At 44.4% G+C, this 16,788-nt stretch overlaps 1 protein-coding gene across 2 annotated transcripts in view; it reads right to left on the reverse strand.

Annotated features, from left to right (window-relative positions):
* LOC137305964 (cadherin-7-like) overlaps positions 1–16,788 on the reverse strand; it is a 94,853-nt gene that overhangs the window by 21,303 nt on the left and 56,762 nt on the right. For both annotated transcript variants that reach the window (XM_067974941.1, XM_067974949.1), the window contains 2 exons: positions 12,437–12,690; positions 7,459–7,595 (listed from right to left, as the gene is read on the reverse strand). In XM_067974941.1, the coding sequence (XP_067831042.1) occupies positions 7,459–7,595; positions 12,437–12,690 (391 nt within the window). The remainder of the gene's footprint in view (positions 1–7,458; positions 7,596–12,436; positions 12,691–16,788) is intronic.

Consider the following 16,788-nt stretch of genomic DNA (forward strand, 5'->3'; position numbering starts at 1 on the left):
AGCTAACACACGAGACACATCGTTTGTGGCCTACTTAAATGATGCACTGTACTCCAAAACACTTGGTCCCCCTCCATGGCTTCGCCCCCTCCCTCTCTCTGTAGCCACCTCCAGCCCTACAACATTCCAGCCCCACAACCCTCCAAGATCTCTGCGTTCTCCAATTCTGGCCTCCCGCGCGTCCCCGAATTTAATCGTTCCACCATTGGCGGCCGTGCCTTCAGCTGCCTGGGCCCGAGGCTCTGGAATCTCCTCCCTAAACCTCTCCGCCTCTCTACCTCTTTCTCCGCCTTTAAGACGCTCCTTAAAACCTACCTCTTTGACCAAGCTTTTGATCACCTGTCCTAATATCTCCTTATGTGGCTCGGTGTCAAATTTTGTTTGATAATCACTTCTGTGAAACGCCTTGGGACGTTTTACTAAGTTAAAGACGCTATATAAATGCGAGTTGTTGTTGTTGTTGTTTGTTTGTTGTTGTTGAGTCGGAGTTCCCCTTCCACCAAACACGTTAGGTAGCCGTTGCCCTTCTGCTGCTTGGCAGAGGTACAGACCTCTGGAAAATGGGAATAGTCCACTTTACCTAATTTCCAGTGTACATTTCTGGTATATACATAGGAGTGGCGCTGAAGTTACACACCCATATTCTGCTTCATTGGGGGGTAATTTTAACCTAGCATGCCTGGCGGGGTCTAAAACGTCGATTTTACACCTCACCCGACTGTTGACTTCAAAGATCGGGCGGGGTCTAAAACCAGCATTGCGCTCCAATCTGGTCAGATTCATCAACGTGGTGGGTTAGGTCAAAATTGCTCCTAACATTTAGTTTTCAAATTTTGTTTCAGAAACTCTAAAATGTAGACAACTGTGATGATTTTGTAAAATAAGTTGAGGTGTAAGTTAAGAGGGAGGGGAAATGGATCTCACGGACAGAAAAAGTGGGAACAGGGTACTGAGTTAGACGATTAACCATGATCATTTTGAACGGCGGAGTAGGCCCAAAGGGCCGAATGGCCTACTTTTGCTCCTATTTTCTATGTTTCTATGACACTTTAGCTCGATCACCACCCAGGCTGGAAAGGACATGTGAGAAACATATTATTCTCCTCCAACGGGCAGATGAAATCCATCAAGTCCAATAAAAATCAAAGAAAATGGCTCTAAAAGGTTAAAAAAATGACAAGTATCAGCCCCATGCTAGGAGCTGCTGACAGTAGCAGGGTGGTATTACTGTCAATTATAGTGGCAGTCTATCACCGAGCAGTGGTGATAAACTAACAACACCGCCAAGACTTCAATTGTTCCCATCTCAGAACCACATCTGACAGCAATGGAGGGCGCACAGGGAGGAGGACAGCCAGGAGTGGGTCAACCATCAGAGATAAAGGCCAAAGGAAATTCGAGTTTATCACAAAGCACGAGAGATAAAACTAGCTCTCTCGGTGCCAATTAGAGCCCCGAGTCCTGTACTGTGCTGGATACAGCTCCAGAAAGGCATCGCTCAATAGCTGTACAGATAACAAAGAAAAAATAACACTTCAGAAAACAGTTTACAAATGGTCGTTGCTATGGGCAAATAAAAGTTCACTGCAACAGGTGAAATTCAGTCTATCGAGAGTTTGTTATTTAAGTTTATTACTTTGGTGCAGGCTTTGGGTTACACCGGCACCTTCCTTGGCATCAAAAATAGTAAATCCAACTTTAAAGTAATTAGCAGAAGAACTGGAGGTGAGATGGGGAGAATTTTTTTTTAACGCAGCGAGTTATTATGATCTGGAATGCGCTGCCTGAAAGGGTGAAGGAAGCAGATTCAATAGTAACTTCCAAAAGGGTATTGGATAAATACTTGAAGGGGAAAAATTTGCAGGGCAATGGGGAAAGAGCAGGGGAGTGGGACTCATTGGATAGCTCTTTCAAAGAGCCGGCACAGGCATGATGGGCCGAATGGCCTCCTTCTGCGCTGTTTCATTCTTTGATTCTAACTTTTTACATTGCCTGAGGGATAATAATAACCGGAACTACAAGCCTGCAAAACATGAACTTAAACAACATTTTTTGTAAATTACATGGTAATTTGGCACTGTCTTTGGGTGCAGATGAAGTAGGGTAAAAAATGACAAACTGCCTCAAAGTTAAAAGTGCTACCGTTTAGTTAAAGGAACAAACCCACTCAGATCAGAATTTCTGAACTGGATCTTTTTTTTTGGAACAAATTTAAATGACGTTAAAAATAATTTGGAGCTTATATACTTGACATTCAGTTTTCGTGTAGCCACGAGCTGTGATCTTTTGCCCTGTTGTATACTTAGTGCATCCAGTCTAGATTTTCTCCTCTTGGTCAACTGTTGTATTAACTTGAATCAGGTGGCCAGCACCTCAAAATGGGTGGGGGTTCCATTCTGCTGGAGCTTTAGCCCCCAGCTCAACTTCCAATTGGTCGGCTGTAACTTAATGGGAACATCATACATCCCATTTTCCATCATTTCCACGCAGTAAAGTTACATAGAATTATAGGATTTACAGCTCGATGAAAGCAACTTTCCCAAAAATAATGTCCACATGCCCAACAACCTTCATGCCACCATAATTTTAGTGATAACCCATATAGTGTGTGTGTGTGTGTGTGTGTGTGTGTGTGTGTGTGCCTATTGTTTCTTATCACCATGCCTCCCCTTGGTGCCAATGTGTGATGTAAGAACACTTGAACCTAATTCAGTACTTGTCCCAGATGCTACCTCAGTGACAGATTTGTGAGGTGCTTACATTCCAATCAGAGCCTCTCAGTCTGACGGGCAGCTAAGGGTTGAGATGAACCTGCTGTGGGCGACCCTGCCTCATGGGCAGACTAGCCCTGCTTCCCTTTTGAGTGGGGGCTGACAAGAAGGCATGCAAGTGTCGCTATCCTGAGAGACAGCACCATCATCTGTGCGCATTCCGGTTCCTCCCAGGGTTTCTGCAGGTACGACGGACAATCAGCAGAATACCCACTCCGGAGGTTGAACGTCTATGCTGGCCATCAATCTGAGTGAAGACTCACCTAACAATACCTAAGAGATCAGTGACGGCTTCTACAATCTGAGCACTGACAAAGGAAGCACGGATTGCCCTTAGAGCCTCTGTCATGTGGACCTCTGATGCAGATACCCCTGAAGCTGCCAAACATTCCTTGTTGGCCTCCAGTATTGTTAAAAGATCCTCCAATCTATTGAGCATGCTGCTAGTGGACTCCATCATCTGCAATATACCATCTGATACTGCCTCCAACCCCCCACTCCCTCAATACCTGCACCAAAGCTTCATGCTATGCCAGCATTGTTATAATCCTTTTGCCCCAAAGAAAGCCTCCCTCTTCTGCCCAGTCAGTGGCATTTCTAATGCTTGGAGCTTGGCCGACCCTGGAAAGTGCGGTGAGGTCAGCGCTCATTAGGTAAGACAAACGTGAATCACGTTGGGGGTAATTTTAACCCGGGTGGGAGTTGAAAATGGTTGTTTTTTGGGTCGCTACCGCAACCCGGCTCCACTTCCGGGTTTAACGCGGGTGCGTAAAAAAAAATACAGGCTCCCCCACAGAAAACTTTGGGGTCGTGACCCAAAAAACAACTATTTTTAACTTCCCACCGGCCCCACAACCCACCCGTTCTTGGGGGTTAAAATTCCAACCCCCCAGTGTCCCAGTTCCAGTCAGGCTCACACCTGATTGGAGAATCTAGCCTTCAAATTCCCACCACTAAAACAATTCATTCCACTCACGAATGCTACCTCCTCAATCACCCTTGCAAATTAATTATGCTGAGCATGCTTACAACTCACTCAGTTTGAATCCATCGTTTGTCATACCTGCCTTAGCTCTTACTTGAATACACTAATCATGTCGTACTAGGCCTGTTTGAACTGTTACCTCTTAACTAATGTTCGTAGTATACTTACATATTGGTCATGCTATTTCCAAACAACACACAGGTCAAGATTTACTACAATGATTCCAGGGATGAGGGATTTTAGTTACGTGGATAGACTGGAGAAGCTGGGATTGTTCTCCTTGGAACAGAGACGGTTGCGAGGAGATTTGATGGAGGTGTTCAAAATCTATCCCCGTAGCCCTGCAATTATTTTCCTTTCAAGTACTTATCCAGTTCCCGTTTGAAGGCCATGATTGAATCTGCCTCCACCACCCCCACGGGCAGTGCATTCCAGATCCTAACCACTCACTGTGTAAAAAAGTTTTTCCACATGTCACCTTGGGTTCCTTTGTCAATCACCTTTAATCTATGCCCTCTGGTTCTTGACCCTTCCGCCAATGGGAACAGTTTCTCTCTATCTACTCTGTCCAGACCCTTCATGATTTTGAATACCTCTATCAAATCTCCTCGCAACCTTCCCTGTTCCAAGGAGAACAACCCCAGCTTCTCCAGTCTATCCATGTAACTAAAGGCCCTCATCCCTGGAATCATTCCAGTAAATCTCTTCTGCACCCTCTCTAAGGCCTTCACATCTTTTCTAAAGTACAGAGCCCAGGTCTGGACACAATACTCCAGTTGGTCGAACTAGTGTTTTATAAAGGTTCATCATGACTTCCATACTTTTGTACTCTATGCCTCTATTTATAAATTGTAAACAATTTTACAACACCAAGTTATAGTCCAGCAATTTTATTTTAAATTCACAAGCTTTCGGAGGCTTCCTCCTTCGTCAGGTGAAAGCTTGTCTATTTATAAAGCCCAGGATCCCGTATGCTTTTTTAAACGCTTTCTCAACCTGCCCTGCCACCTTCAAAGATTTGTGTACATATACCCCCAGATCTCTCTGTTCCTGTACCCCTTTTAGATTTGTGCCCTCTAGTTTATATTGCCTCTCCTCGTTCTTCCTACCGAAGTGCATCACTTCGCATTTTTCTGCGGTAAATTTCATCTGCTGCATGTCCGCCCATGCCACCAGCCTGTCTATATCCTCTTGAAGTCTATCACTATCCTCCTCACCGTTCACTACCCTTCCAAGTTTTAAGTATCTGCAAATTTTGAAATTGTGCCCTGTACACCCAAGTCCAAGTCATTAATAGATATCAAGAAAAGCAGTGGTCCCAGCACTGACCCCTGGGGAACACCACTGTACACCTCCCTCCAGTCCGAAAAATAACCGTTCACCACTACTCTCTGTTTCCTGTCCCTTAGCCAATTCTGTATCCATGTTGCTACTGCCCCCTTTATTCCATGGGCCACAATCTTGAAGATAAGCCTATCGTGCGGCACTTTATCAAATGCCTTTTGAAAGTCTATATATACTACATCAACTACATTGCCTTTATCTACCCTCTCTGTTACCTCATCAAAAAACTCTATCAGGTTAGTTAAACATGATTTGCCTTTAACAAATCCGTGCTGGCTTTCCCTAATCAATCCACACTTGTCCAAGTAACTGTTAATTTTGTCCCGGATTATCGTTTGCAAAAGTTTCCTCACCACTGATGTTTAACTGACTGCCTATAGTTGCTGGGTTTATCCTTACACCCTTTTTTGAACAAGGGTGTAACATTTGCAATTCTCCAGTCCTCTGGCACCACCCCCGTATCTACGGATGTTTGGAAGATTATGGCCAGTACCTCCGCAATTTCCACCCTTACTTCCCTCAGCAACATAGGATGCATCCCATCTGGACCGGGTGATTTATCTACTTTAAGTACAGCTAGCCTTTCTAGTACCTCTTCTTTATCAATTTTTAGCCCATCCAGTATCTCAACTATATCTTCCTTTACTGAGACTGTGGCAGCATCTTCTTCCTTGGTAAAGACAGATGCAAAGTACTCATTTAGTACCTCGGCCATCCCCTCTGCCTCCACGAGTAAATCTCCTTTATGATCCCTAATCGGCCTCACCCCTCCTCTTACTACCTGTTTACTGTTTACATACCTGTAGAAGACTTTGTCACCATATCTATTCTCATATTCTCTTTGCCCCTCTTATTTCCTTTTTAACATCGGCTCTGAACTTTCTATATTCTGCCTGGTTCTCATTTGTATTATCAACCTGACATCTGACATACGCCCCTTTTTTCCGTTTCATCCTACTCACGATCTCTTTTGTCATCCAGGGAGCTCTGGCTTTAGTTGCCCTACCTTTCTGCTTGATGGGAATGTGCCTTGACTATACCCGAACCTGATTTTCCTTCGTTATTCCTCCCCAAATCAGGTGGGACAGCGGTGGAAACGGCAGCGAAAATCGGTCAGCAAGGCTTCCTCTCACTTCCTCACGCTGACCTTAATTTGTGCTTTCCCCACCCTGGACTGCCAGTGATTGCTCCCCCTTTGTGCCTGTCACACACAGAGGCCCATCTTCCTCCCTCTTCTTGCAGTTGTCGGAGACTGCCAGGTGAAGCTAGGTGCTGGTCCCAGGGCTGATGGAATGAAGGTCCCAACGTCCCTGGATGGAGAGAGAGGGCCCGATAGTGGCCTCCGCTCTCTCCATTTTGGCCCAATCTCTCACCTGCTGAAGGCATTGGTCTCAGCCAAGACGTTCAGTTAAAATCTTCAGGGCTTTTCTGTCTCTTTTAAGTTGGCCTCCCACCTCTTCTGGTGCTGCAGCGACAACAGTCCCAGTGAGGAGCCACTGATGGGAATCCCCGCCTGGAACTCGCCATACAATAACCGCCCGATCAAGGAGAATGGGCCAGGGTCATGGTGACGAGCAGGATTCCTGCCCCATCCCTCCTGGACAGGAAAAGATCAGAATGGTGCCCCACAGTTGCTCTTTCGACTCTGCCTTTGTTTGAAGGCTCCGTATCAAAAAGATATAAACTGCTTCAATAACAATATCAATCACAGTCGAACATGACCTTTCATTCAGTGCGTGTGCAGACGCTGTACAAAATAGCACCAGAGGTTTTTTTTTCTTAATTGATTTGGTTATAAAATTTTGCTGTTATTTTATGATGCATTATTCATTTCAAAACATAAACTTGTCTTTACAGTTCATTTCATCAAGTACGGAAGCTATTTGCATTAATGAACTGACAGTCAGAAGGATGTGGATTCAAATCCCACTCCAGAGACTTGAGCGCAAAATCCAGGCTGACACTCCCAGTGCAGTACTGAGGGAGTGCTGCACTGTCGGAGGTGCCGTCTTTTGGATGAGACGTTAAACCAAGGCCCCGCCTGCCCCCTCAGGTGGACGCAAATGATCACATGGCACTATTTCGAGGAAGAGCAAGGAAGTTCTCCCTGGTGTCCTGGCCAATATTTATTCCTCAATAACATCAATAAAACAGATTATCTGGTCACTATCACTTTGCTGTCGGTGGGACCTTGCTGTGCGCAAATTGGCTGCTGCGTTTCCTACATTACAACAGTGACCGCACTTCAAAAGTACTTAATTGGCTGTGAAGCGCTTTGGGACATCCTGAGGTCGTGAAAGGTGCTATATAAATGCAAGTCTTTCTTTCTTTGACGAATTTCTAATGGCAATCACTTACGACTCTCTGTCGCTAGGACTGTAATGTTGTGCTCTGCACTTGTCTCTCTGTCCAGCAATTTAGCAATTGTAATGACTCCTGTGTTAGCGTCAATGTTAAAGTATCGTTCCAGATCTGTGTTGCGATCTATGGAATATCTGGATGGAAAAATTAAAAACGACAAGTTAGTTTTACATTCTTCAATCGTTTCAGTTCATTCGAAGAAGATAATTCAAAGCCTGTTATCTGCCAGTGGAAGGGAAAATACTGCAGTTGCTGGAAATTTGAAATAAAAATAGAACATGCTGAAAGCATGCAGCAGGTCGGGGTGGGGGGGGGCCTAAAATTGGCCTTATTGTGTAAGAAATCCCACATCATGACAATCTGAGGCACACAGCATTAATATGTTTAAGTGCTGGGCCACTGGAGCACATTCCTGTTACAGTTTTGAAACAACAAGGAGGCAGTGCTGGTCACATCAAGGTAAGGGTATTCCAAGATCTGTGCGCTCCTCCAATTCTGGCCTCTTGCGCATCCCTCAATTTTCATCGCTCCACCATTGGCCTTCAGCTGCCTAGGCCCTAAGCTCTGGAATTCCCTCCCTAAACCTCTCCGCCTCTCTACCTCTCTCTCCTCATTTAAGATGTTCCTTAAAACCTACCTCTTAGACCAAGCATTTGGTCACCTGTCCCTGATATTTCCTTCTGTGGCTCGGTGTCAAGTTTTGTTTGATAAAGCTCTTGTGAAGCACCTTAGGACATATTACTATGTTAAAAGTGCTATCTAAATACAAGTTGTTGAGGTCTGACATGTGGATATTCCTCCTAATGTCCATATTCACAAAGCTTTTCCGGGCCATTTGCATAAATAGTGGAATTTGAACACAAGGAAGTGTGTAATGAGAAAAAAAAGCCATTCAGCCTACCCTACCCCTCCCCTATCAGGGACTCCATCACACCTCCTGAGGGAGAGTTCTGCATAAATTCTCCCTGATCCTCAAATGTTGTCGAGCAATATCAGAGTATTTATCCATCCTGGTCATCTCCACTATTCAAACCTGTTCTGTTGTCCTCCAAACCACATCCGCAACCGCCCACCCTCCCTCCCTGCTGCTCCCCGTAGCACAGAAACCACTGTATCCCACGGAGTATTTGATCATCTCTGTCTATTCTTGTAACCAGCAATCTCATTCCTATTTGGGGACAAATAGAAAAACTGTGCAGCACTACAGTTTGTAGTTTTGCCACAGCTGAGTGAAAATGGCTCCAAAGAGCATCACAATTACTCACAGCTACTAGGAGCTGATCGACCCGCGGTGAGACAGGAGATGAGTTCACCTCCAATAGGGAACAGCACCTCGTCTTTCGATGAGGCACTCTGCAAACTTCCCGACTCATCACTGATTTCAATAACTTCAGATCATAACCACTGCTCCCATTTTTTCGGACAGCGAGCGCTGGTAATGGATCTGCTGTTACCATTTACAGCTCCTCTAGACCCATCTTTTGTTTCTTTACTTTTCCCATTACCACCCTCCTTGCCTTGCACCATCATCCCTTCTGTCATTTAATCACTCCTGCCCTCCACCCTATCACAGACCTTCCCTTCTGTCCTTTCCTCCCTCCCCCCCTTTTCCTTGGCTCTGTACTTGTTTAAAAACTGTTTAATCTTCAACTTATTCCAGTTCTCACGAAAGGTCTTCGACCTGAAACGTTAACTCTGTTTCTTTCTCCACAGATGCTGCCTGACTTGCTGAGCTTCTCCAGCATTTTCTGTTTTTATATTACGGATCTACGCCCGTGTTCGTGGAATGAAAGTGGGGCAGATTTTTTTTTGGGTGTGACACAGCCAAATTGTATTTGCATCATGTATCCCAATTCAAATGCTGCGCAAAAATATATGAGGTGGGGGGGGGGGGAGGATTTTAAATCCCACTGCCCAGCAAAATCCGAGAGTTAAAACAGTACAGCTGTGTTATCGTAGCACCATGTAAAAATCACTTACAATGCCAAGGGAAGGAAATGGCCCCTGGGCTCATTGTTCATTTTTATTACCTCTGTAGATTGTAAAGCAAGGGGTAGAAACGTATCTTCAGCAGTTGTGCTCAGCAGGCGGTAGCACATTGCCCACCAGCCATAGGTGTCGCTCGATATTCTGCTCCATTGAAGTCACAGGGCTGGGCCTTTAACGGGCATACAATGGGCGTGTAATGGGCATACAATGGGCATACAACAGGTGTGTAACAGGCATACAACGGGCATGTAACAGGCATACAATGGGTGTGTAACGGGCTTACAACGGGCATGTAATGGGCATGTAACGGGAATACAACAGGCATGTAACGGGCATACAATGGGCATGTTACAGGCATGTAACGGGTGTGTAACGGACATACAATGGGCATACAATGGGCAAGTAACGGGCATACAACAGGCATACAATGGGCATACAATAGGCATACAAAGAGCGTGTAATGGGCATACAACGGGCATACAACAGGCGTGTAATGGGCATACAATGGGGGTGTAACGGGCGTGTAATGGGCATACAACAGGCATACAGCGGTGGTGTAACGGGCGTGTAACGGGCATACAATGGGCATGTAACGGGCATACAACAGGCATACAATGGGCATGTAATGGGCATACAACAGGCATGTAATGGGCATACAACAGGCATGTAACGGGCATACAACAGGTGTGTAACGGGCATGTAACAGGCATGTAATGGGCAACGAACAGGCATGTAACGGGCATACAACGTGCATTTCACGGGCATACAATGGGCATACAACGGGCATACAACGGGCGTGTAATGGGCATGTAACGGGCACACAACGGGTGTGTAACGGGCATACAACGGGTGTGTAAAGTGCATACAACGGGTGTGTAAAGGGCATACAACGGGTGTGTAAAGGGCGTGCAACGGGCATACAACGGGCATGTAATAGGGGGCCAATGCAATACTGCCCAGGGCAAATTTCTGCCCCCAAATGTCAGCTGTAGCACCCTGGCATCAAACAGCAGTTTACGAATAGCAATGAATTAGGCTCGGATTTTGCTGCGAAAATAATATCCAGCCTAACAATGCAAATTTCCGGTGACTGCAGTTAAACGTGGAAATCGGGAAGTTGCTCTACCAGATACCCTGCTCCTCCATGAGCTGTGCGAGATCGGCATCTCACCGGCTGGCTCACCGTTCAAACAAATGGAACGGCATGGAGTTTCTGCATCAACTCGGTGGATACAAAATAATCTCACCAAAAGAAGGTACGTCAACTTATTTAAGTCTAAGCACCCTTTTAACAGTGTAGTAAGTCTTAATGACGGCCAAACAACCTCCCTGGCACTGAAAATTAACTTTTACAAGAGTGGAGTCTCATTCCTTCAGATTTTAAATGTTGTTGGACATTTAAAAAAAATGTTTTTACACTTCTATTTTTTTTACTTTTTCTTTCGGTCTCTTTTATATCTGTCTCTTAATTCAATATTTCTTAGCCTCTCTTTATTTCACTTTCTGTACCTGATCTGATATTGAATTCACTATTCTAACTTACACTTCCTGCTTCAGTCTTTGCGCTGCTTATTAACATGATTCAATCTGATTGGTTAAGGGGACAGACAGTTGCTTGCCCCGTTCACACAGGTCCCAGATGCCCTGTAGGGGGCACTGCATTGAATTGAGTGCCTCACGAGAGGAAGCTGCCGTGTAAAAAAAAAAACAAGAAAAGTTTATGGCTAAGTCCAAGTCTAACGAGCACTGGGCAGCATCCATTCGCGAGTCGGAGGAAAATCTGGGCCATTGCATAAGTTGTACCACTTATGACCTCATTAGCGCCAACCCATTGATGTTAAGATGTCAGCCTTGGCTCAGTGGTAACACTCTCACCTCTGAGTCAGAAGGTTGTGAGTTCAAGTCCTGTTCCAGAGACTGAGGAACACAGGAACAGGAGTAGGCCATTCAGCCCCTCGTGCCTGCTCTGCCATTTGATAAGATCATGGCTGATCTGTGATCTAACTCCATATACCTGCCTTTGGCCCATATCCCTATCTATCTCAGATTTAAATTGAGCTAGTATCAACTGCTATTGTGGAAGAAAGTTCCAAACTTCTACCACCCTTTATGTGTAGAAATGTTTTCAAATCTCACTCCTGAAAGGTCTGGCTCTAATTTTTAGACTGTGCCCCCGACTCCTAGAATCCCCAACCAGTGGAAATAATTTCTCTCTATCCACCCTATCCGTTCCCCTTAATATCTTATAAACTTCGATCAGATCACCCCTTAACCTTCGAAACTCTAGAGGATACAACCACAATTTGTGTAATCTCTCCTCGTAACTTAACCCTTGAAGTCCGGGTATCATTCTAGTAAACCTACGCTGCACTCCCTCCAAGGCCAATATGTCCTTCCGAAGGTGCGGTGCCCAGAACTGCTCACAGTACTCCAGGTGCGGTCTAACTAGGGTTTTGTATAGCTGCAGCATAACTTCTACCCCCTTGTACTCCAGTCCTCTAGTATACTTAAGCAAATAATCCACGCTGAAACCTCAGTGTGGTACTGAGGGAGTGCTGCACTGTTGGAGGTGCTGTTTTTCAGATAAGATATTAAACCTAGGCCACGTCTGCCCTCTAGGGCACTATTTCAAAGAAGAGCAGGGTGTTCTCCCTGGTGTCCTAATTGATATTTATCCCTCAACCAACATCACTAAAACAGATGATCTGGTCATTACCACGTTGCTATCTGTGGGACCTTGCTGTGCACAAATTGGCTTCTGCGTTTCCTACACCACAACAGTGACTACACTTCAAAAAGTACTTCATTGGCTGTAAAGCGCTTTGGTACATCCTAAGGATGTGAAAGGCAAGTCTTTCCTTCTTTTCTAATTGCCAGTAGGAAACGAGAGCCAATGGCCATAAATGCGTTAGGCAGGCAGTCTGGCGTATTGCCGGCCATATCATCAGTTACACTCCACCGAGGATGTTGGTCAGTTAACACGCACCTCATGGGGTTGTTTGCTGTATCAGGATCGTGTGCAGAAACAGTCCCGATGACCGCGCCAACCTTCGCAGCCTCAGAGACCGACATCGTGTAACGCGGCGAGCTGAACTCGGGAGGCTCGTCCACATCCTCCACCACCAGTTTCACCGTTGCCGTGTCGACAAAGGGCCCCTGGGCCAGGAATCGCGAGTCGATGTTTTTATTGGTGACTTCAATCTTCAGGCTGTAGCTTGATTTTTTTTCAAAATCCAGTTCCTGCGAAACGATGAAAAAAAAAATGTATAAATAAATATATATAAACTCCGTGTAATGTCAGTTCATTAAGAGCATGCCAACTGAACTAAGGAACGAGACACATCCATCAGGTCCTGACATTTTCACACTGGACCACTTAATTAAATGGCAGAAGTGTTTTCAGCTTGTTTTGCTGCATGGCTCTGAACATCTATCTTTGTTACTCTTGCTATTTGCACTGACATGACAGCCTACCAAGTAAAGAAGGTTCCAAATGAATTATTTATTTACAGTTTCTCCAGCAGCCCCTTCTGTTATTTTTTTTTCGCTTAGGCTTCCACCAGAACACGTTTATACCTGACTTTGAACAATTCCACCAAGATGATAAAAGTTGGTGTCATCTTTCTGCCATCCACCCAATGACATTCCACAGAGACAATTTCTGATGGCCTTCACCTGGCGGGAATTGGTGGGGGGGGGGCAGTGCCCGGAAAATCATGACAAAACACTTACCGTCCCGACCCCGTTTCCGCTCCCGATACGCCCACTGGCATCACTGTTGGGCCCTTTTGCATCGATGGCCCAGGCCCACTGTTTCAGACGGAAGGCTATTTCTAATATGCTAATTGGGGTCTGGCAACATACATAGGATATCGATGCAATTTTGAGGTAAGAACATAAGAACAAAAGAAATAGGAGCAGGAGTAGACCATCCGGTCCCTCGAGCCTGCTCCGCCATTCAACAAGATCATGGCTGATCTTCTACCTCAACGCCATTTTCCTGCACTATCCCTATATCCGTTGATGCCGTTAATATCTAGAAATCTATCGATCTCTGTTTTGAACGTACTCAATGACTGAGCTTCCACAGCCCTCTGGGGTAGAGAATTCCAAAGATTCACCACCCTCTGAGTGAAGAAATTTCTCCTCATCTCAGTCCTAAATGGCCGACCCCTTATTCTAAGGTTGTGACCCCTGGTTCTAGACTCCCCAACCAGGGGAAACATCCTCCCTGCATCTCTCTGTAAGAATATTGTATGTTTCAATGAGATCACCTCTCATTCTTCTAAACTCTAGAGAATACAGGCCTAGTCTACTCAATCTCTCTTCATACGACAGTCCTGCCATCCCAGGAATCAGTCTGATGAACCTTCGTTGCACTCCCTCTATGGCAAGTATATCCTTTCTTAGGTAAGGAGACCACAGTTGTACACAATATTCCAGGTGCAGTCTCACCAAGGCCCTATATAATTGCAGTAAGCCATTTTACTCCTGTACACAAATCCTTCTGTAATAAAGGACAATATACCATTTGCCTTCCAAATTGCATGCTGCACCTGCATGTTAGCTTTCAGTGACTCATGTACAAGGACACCCAGGTCCCTTTGAACATCAACATTTCCCAATCTCTTACCATTTAAAAAATACTCTGCATTTCTGTTTTTCCTACCAAAATGGATAACTTCACATTTTTCCACATTATATTCCATCTGCCATGTTCTTGCCCACTCACTTAGCCTGTCTATATACCCTTGAAGCCTCTTTGCATCCTCCTCATAACTCACATTCCCACCTAGTTTTGTGTCATCAGCAAACTTGGAAATATTACATTTGGTCCCGTCATCCAAATCATTGATATATATTGTGAATAGCTGGGGCCCAGGCACTGATCCCTGAGGTACCCCACTAGTCACAGTCTGCCAACCTGAAAAAGTCCCGTTTATTGCTACTCTCTGTTTTCTGTCTGTTAACCAATTCTCAATCCATGCCAGTATATTACCCCCAATTCCATGTGCTTTAACTTTGTTCACCAACCTCCTGTGTGGGACCTTATCGAAAGCCTTCTGAAAATCCAAATACACATCCACTGGTTCCCTCTTATCTATTCTACTAGTTACATCCTCAAAGAAATCCAATAGGTTTGTCAAACATGATTTCCCTTTCATAGATCCATGTTGACTCTGCCAAATCCTATTACTTATTATCTAAGTGTCCTGTTATCACATCCTTTACAATAGATTGTAGCATTTCCCTACTACGGATGTCAGGATAACAGGTCTGTAGTTCCCTGTTTTCTCTCTCCCTCCTTTCTTAAATAGTGGGGTTACATTTGCTACCCTCCAATCTGCAGGAACCATTCCAGAATCCATAGAATTTTGGAAGATGACAACCAATGAATCCACTATCTCTATAGCCACCTCTTTCAAAACCCTAGGATGTAGAGCATCAGGTCCTTGGGATTTATCGATTTTCAGTCCCATTAATTTCTCTAGTATTATTTTTTTTACCAATACTAATTTCTTTCAGTTCTTCATTCTCGCCAGGCCCTTGGTTCTGTATTATTTCTGGGAGGTTTTTTGTGTCTTCTTCCATGAATTTCTCTGCCATTTCCTTATTCCCCATTATAAATTCTCCCGTCTCTGTCTGAAAGGGACCCACATTTACCTTTGCCAGTCTTATCCTTTTTACATGCTTATGGAAGCTTTTACAGTCCATTTTGATGTTTCTCACTAGTTTACTCTCATATTCTATTTTCCCTTTCTTTATAAATTTCTTGGTCCTCCTTTGCTGAATTCTAAAATGCTCCCAATCCTCAGGCTTACTGCTTTTTCGGGCAATTTTATATTCCTCTTCCTTTGATTTAATACTATTTTTAATTTCTCTTGTTAGCCACAGTTGGACCACTTATCCTGTTGGGTTTTTGTGCCTTAAAATGAATATATATTTGTTGCAAATTATGTATTAATTCTTCAAATATTAGCCAATACCTGTCTACCGTCATACTTTTTAATGTAGTTCTCCAATCAATCACAGCCAAATTGCGCCTCATATCTTCGTAGTTTCCTTTGTTTAGATTCGGATTGAACTACATCACTTTCAGACTTAATGAAGAATTCTATCATATTATGGTCACTCTTCCCTAAGGGCTCCTTTACAACAAGATTGTTAATTAACCCTTTCTCAATACACACTACTAGATCTAAAATAGCCTATTCCCTAGTTGGTTCCTCAACATACTATCGAGAAAACCATTTCATATACATTCCAGGAATTCGTCCTCCGACAGTATTAGTGCTAATTTGGTTTGCCCAATCTAGACGTAGATTAAAGTCCCCCGTGATTACTGAATTACCCTTGTTATATGCACTTCTAATTCCCTGCTTTATATCGTGCCCGACATCACCACTACTATTTGCTGGCCTATAAACAACTCCCACCAATGTTTTCTGACCCATGCTGTTCTTAGCTCCACCCAAACTGATTCTACATCTTGATCCTCTGAGCCAAGATCCTTTCTCACTATTGTACTGATCTCATCCTTTATTAACAGCGCTACCCCACCTCCTTTTCCTTTTTGCCTGTCCTTCCTAAACATCGATTATCCTTCAATATTCACTTCCCAGCCTTGGTCACCCTGCAGCCACATCTCCATAATGACAATCAAATCATACCCATTTACTTCTATTTGTGCCGTCAATACATCTACCTTGTTGCAAATGCTGCGTGCATTCAGAAAAAGTGCCTTTAATTTTGCCATTTTAACATTTTTTCCTATTTTGACCTAGAATCATAGAACGATTACAGCACGGAAGGAGGCCATTTGGCCCATCGAGTCCGCGCAGGCTCTATGTAAGAGCAATCAATCCAGTCCCACTCCCCCACCCTTTCTACTTAGACCTGCAAATTTTTTCCATTTCAAGTACTTAACCAGTTCCCGTTTGAAGGCCATGATTGAATCTGCCTCCACCATCTCCTCGGGCAGTGCATTCCAGATCCTAACCACTCGCTGTGTAAAAACGTTTTTCCTCATGTCACCTTTGGTTCCTTTGCCAATCACCTTAAATCTATGTCCTCTGGTTCTTGACCCTTCCGCCAATGGGAACAGTTTCTCTCTATCTATTTTGTCTAGACCCTTCATGATTTTGAACATATCTATCAAATCTCCTCGCAACCATCTCTGTTCCAAGGCGAACAACCCCAGCTTCTCCAGTCTATCCACGTAACTAAAGTCTCTCATCCCTGGAATCATTCCAATAAATCTCTTCTGCACCCTTTCTAAGGCCTTCACATCTTTCCTGAAGTGCGGTGTCCAGAACTGGACACAATACTCCAATTTTG

This window comes from Heptranchias perlo, chromosome 3 (genome assembly GCF_035084215.1).
Source record: "Heptranchias perlo isolate sHepPer1 chromosome 3, sHepPer1.hap1, whole genome shotgun sequence".
Classification (NCBI taxonomy): Eukaryota; Metazoa; Chordata; class Chondrichthyes; order Hexanchiformes; family Hexanchidae; genus Heptranchias; species Heptranchias perlo.